Source organism: Geospiza fortis, unplaced genomic scaffold (assembly GCF_000277835.1).
Source record: "Geospiza fortis unplaced genomic scaffold, GeoFor_1.0 scaffold408, whole genome shotgun sequence".
Classification (NCBI taxonomy): Eukaryota; Metazoa; Chordata; class Aves; order Passeriformes; family Thraupidae; genus Geospiza; species Geospiza fortis.
Genome location: NW_005054330.1, coordinates 294,991 through 305,125, shown reverse-complemented (window position 1 = coordinate 305,125; position 10,135 = coordinate 294,991). Strand labels below are relative to the sequence as shown.

The window sequence follows — 10,135 nt, the reverse complement described above, 5'->3', positions numbered from 1 at the left end:
CAGGGGGTGTCTGAGCCCTGCTGGCCCCTGGAACCTCCATCAGCACCTCCCGCCACGCCCCCAAAGCGTTCCCCGCTCAATTTAGGGACATTTTGGTCGGCTACACCAGAGTGAACACCTCCAGGATGTTCCATGCTTTCCCCCATCAAAGAGATGCTCCCCTGATTTGCCCACCCCTGGTCCCCACGAGTCACATCCCCCGCTGTGGCCACCCCTGTGGGCACAGCCTGGCTGCAGAGCCACAAGGAATACCTTAAAAAACCCACCCTCAGTGCTCCCCCCCAAGAGAGAGGGAGAGAGCAACCATGGTTACAGGGATAAAGGAATTAGGAAGCCACCAAATAAACAGGGACATGGTTTCAGCGCTCGATTTCAGCATCACTGAGGTGTAAGAGCATTTTCCATTTAGGTTGTTTTCCACGGCTCTCGTTTCAAAACCCCTTTCCTTCTCCCATTTTCTGTTCACTGGCTGAAATCAACTGTGTGGATTTGACCTTGTGGCCTGGTTTAGAGCTGGCTGGAATTTGCTGGAACAAGAAATCATCGGCATCTCCATTTCCTTAATTAGTTTTCTGGGTTGGATGTTTTCTTCCCATTTTTTAATGAACTGTCCTCTGCAAACCACAGGGTGTTTGCAGCACCACCACTGCTGCTCTGCCATCCCTCCAGCTGCATCCTGGACACTGCTTACATCATTTTCCTCTTGCTCAGGGTCTCTCCACGACCACAGGGGATAAATTTGGAGCTGTGGTGGGAACCAGCTGCCCCCTCCCAGCAGTGCAGCCCAGGATTTTTAAGTGACAAAGGCAGGATTTGATTTAGCTGCTGCAAGCTGTGGTTGTGTCTCACAGCAATCCCAGCTGCATGGCCTCATCTCCCCTTCTCTTACACCAGGACTGCCCTTGGGGGGCTGGAGGGGAAGGGGCCTTTCCTCCTGAGCCCCCCCAGCTCCTGCTGCCTCCTCATCCATCTCAGCTCCCCTCCCCTGAACAAGCAGGACACGTTGGACTGTTGTAACAATCCCCTGCTTTGATACAGCATGTGCTTGGGATACAATTCCTCTGCAACGAGCAGGATTGGATAAACTGCTTTTCTTGGCAGCTGGATGCACTCCAGTGCTAGACCTGGCTAGTTTGACTCTCATGAAACACCAGGAAAAAGAACACACCTCCTCCTGCTTGGATTATTCTCCTGTACATAAAGGAACAATTCCCCTCTGTGGGTCCTTGGTGGGACCATGCAGCTCCTGTGTGATCCCTGCAGTCCCAACACCTCCAGATCCCAGTGCCTGCTGTGGCTGGGTGGCATCTGGGACAGAAGAGGGACAGAGCCCCACGAGCAGCTGCACGTGCACCAACACCAGGCTGCTGCTCTCGCTGCACTTTATCCCCACCCCTGTTTTTAGGGCAGGGCTGTCACAGACATCTTTTATGGAAAATCCTTCCCTTAGGATTTTTCCTCCTGAGAAGCTGAGAGGCCTCAGGAACAAAATGTAAGCAATGGTTATCTGCTGCTGTGGAATGCAACAGGTGCATCTGTGATTGGCCCATGTTGGATGTTTCTAATTAATGGCCAATCACAGCCCAGCTGTCTCAGACAGAGAGCCGAACCACAAGCCTTTGTTATCATTCTTTCTGATTCTATCTTTCTGATGAAACCTTTTCTTCTATTCTTTTAGTATAGTTTTAATGTCATATATATCATAAAATAATAAATGAAACCTTCTGAAACATGGAGTCAGATCCTCGTCTCTTCCCTCATTCCAAGAACCCCTGTGAACACCGTGACACAGAGCAGCCCCTGGGAGGGCACTGCCCCCTTACCTGCTCACACAAGGTGCCAATGAGCCCTTCCAGGTCCTGCTTCTCGTGCAGCACCATCTGCCTCTGCTCGTGCTCCTGCTCCAGCTGCATCTCCAGCTGCCGCAGCTGCGTGGGACAAACCCAGCCCTGCTCAGTGCCCGGCCACCCCTCAAGGTGCCAGCAGGGCACAGCCCCTGCCCAGGTGGGGGTTTGGCAGGGCACCAAGGTCTCTGCAGCCAGCACTGGGGACCAGGAATAGCCCACGTCCCCTGGAGCACCTCCTGTCCCCAGCAGTGCCAGTGGCAGGGACCTGCAGGACACTGGGGACAGGATGGGCTGTTTGAAGTACACCCAGACGTGCCCAAAGGCTGCCCCTGCAGCTCTGGAATTCGTGTTTGCACCCATCAACCTCATGGCTTCGAGGAAAGGCTATTTTCTGCAAATCATCCCCAAAAAACATGAAACGCTGGAGTTGGTGCCCTTGGTGTGACTCTGGGGTTACTGGGAGCAGTGGGGCCATGTGCTGCATCACGTGTGGCTCTCACACACTGTCCCCAACAGCCCCTCCAGCATGGCAGGGGCTCAGCCCTGCCCCAAAGCCTGATCTGCACACCTGGGATGTGACTGGGGCTCAGCCCTGCCCCAAAGCCTGATCTGCACACCTGGGATGTGACTGGGGCTCAGCCCTGCCCCAAAGCCTGATCTGCACACCTGGGATGTGACTGGGGGCTCACACTAAGGTGATGGTGGGAAAGCAGGAACATGGACCCCTGGAAGGGCTCCTGGGGACATGGGGAGCTCTGGGGAGCACCCAGCATCCAACCTACCCTCTTCTGGCAGGACTTCTGCGTGTCCTCCAGCTCCTCGTCCTTGTCCTCCAGCTCCTTCTGGTGCATCTGCTTCATCCTCTCCATCTCCAGCTCCAGCCTCTCGTGGAGCTGAAACCCCCAGAGATGATGCACAGCCCCGAGGGGTGAGGATGGTGTTGGGCTGTCCAAGAAGGGACAGACCCCCCTGGTCCCCCCAGCCCCACATTACCTGCTCCAGGTGCTCCACAGCAGCTGTCTGCCTCTCCAGCTCCTTCTTCTGCTCAGCAGCGCTGCCCTCCAGGTCCCAGAGCTTCTTCTTGAGCACAGGCACCGTGTCCATGGCCCCGGGGGTGCTGAGCTCCTGCACTCAGCCAGCCAGCACAGCCACCTGCTGCTCCAGCCTGGCCACCTCGGCCTCCTTGTGCTGGGCAGAGCAGGGTCAGAGCCTGGACACTCACAGCCCGCTCTCAGAACCCACAGCATTCCCAAAAACATCATCCCAACCCCCTGGAGCAGCAGCAGGGGTTGGGCAGCCCCTGTCCCACACACTGAGGGCCCCATCCTCACCTTTCCCTCTTGATCCTGAGCTCACTTTCCCACTGCCCTGGGGTGTCCCTGCAGTCCAGGGACATGCAGGACACTGGGGACAGGATGGGCTGTTTGAGGCACACCCAGACGTGCCCAAAGGCTGCCCCTGCAGCTCTGGAATTTGTGTTTGCACCCACCAACCTCATGGCTTTGAGGAAAGGCTATCTTCTGCAAATCATCCCCAAAAAATGATGGTGGGGGGTGCTGGCAGCAGCCCTGGGGGTTCCCCCCACCCCAGCAGCTGTGCCAATGGCACCACAGTGGCATCTAGTGCAGCACCATCCCATGGGGCACAGACAGCACCATCCCCAAGGTGGGATTGGGGGTAGGATGTGAGGAAGGGCACAAGTGACCCCAGGGAAAACAGGGGTGGCCCTGATTAGCTGAATCATGGTGGGGGGGGTCACTTATACATAGCAACATCCCTTCTGGCAGGAGATTTAAACACACCGAGCTGTGCTAGGAGAAATTGGAATCAAGTTTCCTGATTGCCTCTGCTCTAATTGCAAAGGTAATCAGCGCTGCTTCCAGAACTGGGTCCAAGACAGCAAAGTGGGGTCTCCTCTCACCTCCAGGCTCTGCTGCAGTTTGCCCATCTCCCAGCGGATGCTGGTGTTCTCCTGGGACAGCTTCTCACGGAGGCTCTTCTCGAAGGCAGATTGCCCCAGGGCCTGGGCTAGCTGCAGGTCAAACCTGGAGGGGAGCACAGCAAGGTCAGGAGGGACACACGGACCCCACGCACCCCGCTGGACAGGGCTGGGAGCAATGTGGGGCGGTGGAAGGAGAATATTCATAGGGAATATTCCATAGGGATGGAACTGGGTGAGCTTTAAGGTCCAAACCCAGATCAGTCTGGGCTCAGACTCTGTGTCAGTCACACAGCAATGGGATGGAAAAATGACTCCCAGCAGCTGAAAGAGATAAAGAACCAGCTCCACCCTTACAGCAGCTCTGTGGTGGTGTTTGCAGGGGTCCCAGGACGAGGGAAGAGATGAGAATCTTGACTCCATGTTTCAAAAGGCTGATTTATTATTTTATGATATATATTGTATTAAAAGAAAATTATAGACTAGAACTATACTAAAAGAATAGAGAGAAAAGGATTTCATCAGAAGGCTTGAAAGGAGTAGAAATGGAATGATAATAAAATCTTGTGACTGACCAGAGAGTCCGAGACACCTGGACTGTGATTGGCCATTAATTAGAAACAACCACATGAGACCAATCACAGATCCACCTGTTGCATTCCGCAGCAGCATACAATTATTTTTTACATTTCGTTTCTGAGGCCTCTCAGCTTCTCAGGACAAAAGATCCTAACAAAAGGATTTTTCATAAAACACCTCCGTGACACAGCTCCTCACCCACCCCAACCCTCCCCATTCCCATTCCCTGCCTCCTGCTCCAGCACCCCCAGCCTTCTCCATTCCTCACCTCTTCTGCCTCTTCTCCAGCTCGTGGCTGCGGCTCTGCTGGCTCGCGCCGCCTGGCACGCTGCCCGCGCCTCGGCCAGCTGCGGGGGGACACGGAGGGGCTGTGGGGGCACGGAGGGGCGCACCGACCCCCCGCACCCCACAGAGGAGGGACATGGAGGGGGGATGTCGTAGAGCCCATGGTACGGGCGGCCCGCGGAGGGGGGACACGTGGGTGCCACACAGGAGGGACACCATAGAGTCCATGGCACACGCAGTTCACAGAGGAGGGACCCCACAGCACACACAGCCCATAAAGGAGGAATCCCACTGACCCCACAGAGGAGGAATCCCACTGACCCCACAACACACGCACCCCACAGAGGAAGGACCCTTGGACCCACACACCCCACAGAGGAGGAACCCCACACACCCCACACCCCCTGGATAAGATCCCCACCAGGACTCAGCCCAGGGTTGCTTCAGCCAGAGATTTTTCACCAAACAAGACCAACCCGAGGTGCTGTATCCCCTCCAGCTCCAGGCACCCCCCGAGTGCCTGCAGCATCCCAGCCCTTCCCGCTGAGCCAGCAGAGCTGCCCCGGGGCGATTCCTGATCCCATTTCTCTGCAAAAAGGACTGGAATCCCCAAGGATTCCCGTTGTGTTTGGGACAGACACTCAGAGCTCTCCCACACCAGGGAATGGAGTCGTTAAGGAATGACTTTAAATAAGCAAAAATCTTGCATTAATGAAGCCTGTAATTCCAAACTAACTGAGAGCAAATGGGCTGCTTCGCTTTACCCAAGCTCCTAAGACTCAGCTTCTTTCTTATTACTATTTAATGTACCATGAGAAATCTTTATTTCTTTGTTTTATCCTTATGGGGAGTGACCTGGCTCGCAGGCACTGCTCAGGGAAGCACGTTGGCTTTTTCCCTCCTCAGGGCAAAGCTCGGGAGCTGCCAGCTCTTTGTGTGACAGATGGGGAGAGCAGAACCCTGTACAGCTCCCAAAGCCAGAGCAGCACCAAGTCCCACCACTGAAAACCCCCTGCCCACAGCTCCTCACCCTCTGCCCACGCTCACACTTGACCAAGGTGGAATTTTGCTATTTCTGAGGCTCAAACCTGTAGGAAATATCTGTTTTGCCCCGGTCAGTGGGAGCAGCAACAAGAAGCAGATGCAATGCTGAGCCTCAACCCTGCAAAGCTCCTGGGAGCAGAGAGAGGAATATCCCTAGGATCGCCCTGCAGCCGTGGGTGTCCCTGTCCCCTGCTGGGCTGGCAGCACTTGCCTTTTGCTCCAGCCCTGTCCTGGTGCCCAGCTCTGCCTCCAGCCGCTCCTCCAGCTGCGCCAGCCGCTTCCGCAGGAAAACGATCTCGGTCTGGGCACAGTCAAACCTCACCTGCCACTCGTCCTCTGCCAACGAGAGACACCCAGGGTGGCTGCTGGGGGCCTGACCAGCCCCTGTGGCCCTGCTGGGGGCAGGGGAGGGGACGCACAAGGGACTGACACCAGCACAGAGTTTATGGGGCACGGATCTGCTTTGTGTGCCCCATTCACACCGAGCATGTGCCCCAGGACGGGCACAGCTTGTGTGCCCATTCCATCCCATCCCATCCCAGCAGTGCCAGCAGCACCCTGGGGCACAGCACACCAGCCCCATGCCAGAGCCAGAGCTGTGTCCCCAAGCTGTCACAGCCAGCTCCCGCTGGATGAGCAATGCAGGGTGACAGAACGTTCTGGAGAGGCCAGGGGCTGCAGAGTGGCACTGACTGGGGGGGACAAACCTCTGCCCTCTTCTCCAGGTCAGGCTGGATGCCCAGAGCACGCACTGCCTCCAGAGGGACATCCCTACCTCCTCCAGAGCCGCTGATCTTCATCTCACGCAGCTGCACCAGCTGCTGCGCCTCTTCCAGCTGCTTCTCCACCGACTCCAGCTTCTTCTGCACTTGGTCGTGTTTGCTCTGGGGAAGGGAGGAAGGGAGCAGCTCTACCCAGCTCTGGGGCACTCGGGAGGGCTGTGCCAGGGGGATGGCAGGGCCACTGTCACCGCACAGGGCTCGGGGCTGTGGTACCTGCAGCTCCTGCAGCTCGCGGGTGCCCCGCAGCCGCTCCGCCCGCTCCCCATCCAGGGCCTGGCAGGTGACATCGCCCTTGTAGCGCTCATCCGACAGCTCCGTGGTCAGGTCGATGATCTGGGGGAGCAGGGGGGCACTCTGGGCATGGCAGAAGGGGGTTCTGCCGTGCCACAGCCATCCTGCCAGCTCTGCCTGGTCTCAGAAGTGCACAGCAGCCCTGGCCAGTGTCACCAGTGGGAGCCCAGGCTCCTGCCTGGCAGCTGCCTGTGCCACGCTGCCTGCACTGCAGGGCTCACCACAGCTCTCCATTGTCCTACGTTATTGCATTAAATTTCCTTTGAAACCAGGAGCAGAAGGGGAGAATTATTAATCCAGAAAATCAATTCCGTTTTCCGCAGAGCAGACGGGCACATGGTCCTTGCTGCTCAGCCAGTCCAGCGAGGGGCTGCAGAGCCACAGGGAAGCACAGCATTCCAACACTGCTCTCCTGCGCCTGACAGCATTTTAAGGCACCTCACATTGTGCAGGCTCCTTAGGGAGTCCCACAAGTTTAACCCAGTAAGCAAATCCCACAGGATTTCTCTCCCTGGTGTTTTCCTAGGTCTGCCCTGAGGCAGTTGCCTCGCTCAGCATTCCCAAAGGGCTTAAACTAAACCATCTTTGCCCCCTTCCCGGGGATGAGGAGGGTCCTGGCCTTGGGGGATGTTGGCTGCAGCCTAGACCCAGCTCAGCCCTGCTGCAGCCAAGGGAGTGGGAAAACCCAGGGTATTTATAGAAACCTTGGGAGCTCCTTCTCCTCGTGATGCTTGGCAAAATCCCAGGCACAATCACAAGGAGCTGTGCATCTGAGAGCAGAGCCCACAGAGGACCAGCAGCCAGCTGGGAACATGAAACCCCAGAATGGTTTGGGCTGGAAAGGACCTTAAAGTCCATCCAAAGCTTTAAGGGACAACTTCCACCAGCCCAGGTTGCTCCCAGCCCCATCCAACCTGGCCTTGGACATTTTCAGGGATGGGGCAGGCACAGCTTCTCTGGGCAGCCTGGAGTGTTGCCAGCCTGGAATTCTGCAGCTGGACACTGCAGAATCCTGTCCAGAATCCTGTCCAGGGCACCACCCCTGGCCACGGCTCCTCCTGCTCTGCTGGAACTGCTGCTCCTGTTCATCCCCATCAGCTCCCATCCCAACCTGGCCAAACAGGGCTGTGGCAGAGGTTTTGGGGTCTGTATCAGCTGTTTTGGGGTCTGTACCAGAGGTTCTGGGGCTGTACCTTGCTCTCCAGACTCTCTGTAGTCTGTCTGAGCTCGCTGCACGCCTGCTCGGATTTTTCCAGCTTCCTTCTCAGCGCCACCAGCTCCTCCTAGGGAAGATTGGAAAAAAAACACACACACACACACAGAGTTCCAGCATCCTCGGCTTATTTATGAAAACCTTGTTTTCTGCTCAAAATAAGTGGAAGAGACATAGCTGCCTTATTAATAAAATTTACCAGGCAACTTTGAAGGCTGCTCACTGCAAATTGCCGGGACTACAGCTCCTGACATGAATTCCATCGGAGGGAATGTCAGCTTTGCTGTGTGTGGAGCATGTTTTATGAGAGAGCAGCAAGCCTCAAAAGCCTGGAATGAACAGCCAGGGGCCTGGATCATGCCCAGGGAGTGTCTCAGGGCCCTGGCAGGTATCAGAGCACGGTGCAAAGGCACGGTGTTGGCTGTGATTCCTTCCCAGGCAGCAGGAGCTGCTCTATGCAGCCTTGTCCTGCTTTGATGTCCAACACCGAGCGTGCAAAGTGGTGATAAAAACTGAGGTTAACAGATGATGGGGCCTGATGGATCCCAGGTGGGCTTGGAGACAAAAACAGAGGCTTGGGCAGCTTTTATTTCATCTGAGCCAGCCTGAAAACAGCTTGTTCAAACCTCGCTAAGGCAAGAGGAGGAGCGGGACTGCAGGGAAGATGGGAATTCAGCACAGGTCTGAGAGGGTGCAGAGGGGTGAAAGGAACCTTTCCTGGGACAAAAAATGTCCATTAGCATCTCCCATCACCCAGGGCAACACAGGTGGATGCCGGCACAGCAGTGGGGACAGCACAGAGTGGAGTCCCCTCTGTCACAGGGGTGTCTGAATGCTCATCTCTCAGCAGCCCACAGGCTGACAAACCCATCCCCAGGGGTTTGGCTCAGGGGACACAGCCCCTGGAGCTTGCAGAGGGCACGAGGAGGGCAGTGGGGGATCCCTGGCGTGGGGTTTGGCTGTGGGGACACGGTGTGTTTGCTATTGTCCCTCTAAGCAAGAAGTCACTTCTCCCTCCACAGCCCTGCAGAACATGCGACACCGGGCTAAGAACTGATGGCAACTTCTGGACGGTGGGAAAAACATCTTTGCTGGGCAGAAGTGACTTCCAACTTGAGCAATCCACCAGGCAGAGCCCCTAAAGCACCCTGTCCTGTTACTGTTCTAAGTTCTTCTAAGCCTTCTGATGTTTACACTCTTGTAATGAACTTTCTCACGCGCTTTTCTCTAATTATTGTTTTACATTCTTTTCTGGAGGAGGAGAAATTTGACGGACTGTTGGTTTGTCCAGTGTCACTGGAGAGGTGGCACTGTCCTCCTCCTATCCACTGTCACTTTTGGAAAAATCTATGAACGTTGGAGTCAGAAATTAAAACTTCCCTTCTTTTTTACCTTGGAGATTCCAGTGTCTGCGTCATTTTAATTCATGTCCTGTAGTGACATTGTCCTGTCCTGTCCCACCCATCCCAGCCCTTGGCACTCACCTCCTTAGCACGGAGCTGCTCCTCGCCGAGGTTCACACTGAGCAGGGGCCGCAGGTGGCTCAGCAGCTGCCACCAGGGCCAGTGCCTGACTGCCTGGAACACCTGCAGGTTCTTCTGGATGCAGCGGATGGCCAGGCACTGGATCTGTGGGGACACAGCAGGGATCACCCCCACCCAGCCAGGAAAAACCAGGCTGGGACACCGGGCTGGACAGGGAAAGGTGGCAAAGGAGCTCAGGGATGGCAGCACAGCAAGTCATGCCTACAAGGGAAAGCTTCAAAGGAGCTCAAAGAGCTGTTATTTGGGTGCCATATCCCAGGTGTGGGCTCAGGTGTCCCCAGCCCACAGGATGGGTACCTTCAGTCTCTTGAACTTCTGGCGGCTAAGGAAGCCCTTGCAGGCAGCCTGGAGCAGAGTCATCTTCTGGGCTATCAGCTTGTCTCGCTGCTTCTCCAGCCTGGAGATCACCCCTGGCTTCAGGAACACCTGGCAGCAAGGAACAAGTGACACACCCTCGGTCAGGGCTGGAAACTCTCCCTCCTCCTTGACAGAGGCATTGACCATCACAAGGTGCAATTCCTCAAAACTTTTCCTGTGGGATGCTGCCTGTTCCCCCCACTGTGGGGATGGATGGATGGATGGAGGGATGGAGGGATGGAGGGATGGAGGGA

The 10,135-nt window shown here is 56.0% G+C and overlaps 1 protein-coding gene across 1 annotated transcript in view; it reads right to left on the bottom strand.

The window, feature by feature from the left end:
• Window positions 1-10,135, bottom strand: part of MYO18B (myosin XVIIIB) — a 135,859-nt gene that overhangs the window by 98,826 nt on the left and 26,898 nt on the right. The window contains 11 exon segments of the mRNA XM_031057455.1: window positions 1,791-1,928; window positions 2,630-2,740; window positions 2,841-3,035; window positions 3,769-3,892; window positions 4,634-4,712; window positions 5,902-6,030; window positions 6,470-6,578; window positions 6,690-6,809; window positions 7,961-8,050; window positions 9,465-9,608; window positions 9,822-9,950. Of these exon segments, the coding sequence (XP_030913315.1) occupies window positions 1,791-1,928; window positions 2,630-2,740; window positions 2,841-3,035; window positions 3,769-3,892; window positions 4,634-4,712; window positions 5,902-6,030; window positions 6,470-6,578; window positions 6,690-6,809; window positions 7,961-8,050; window positions 9,465-9,608; window positions 9,822-9,950 (1,368 nt within the window).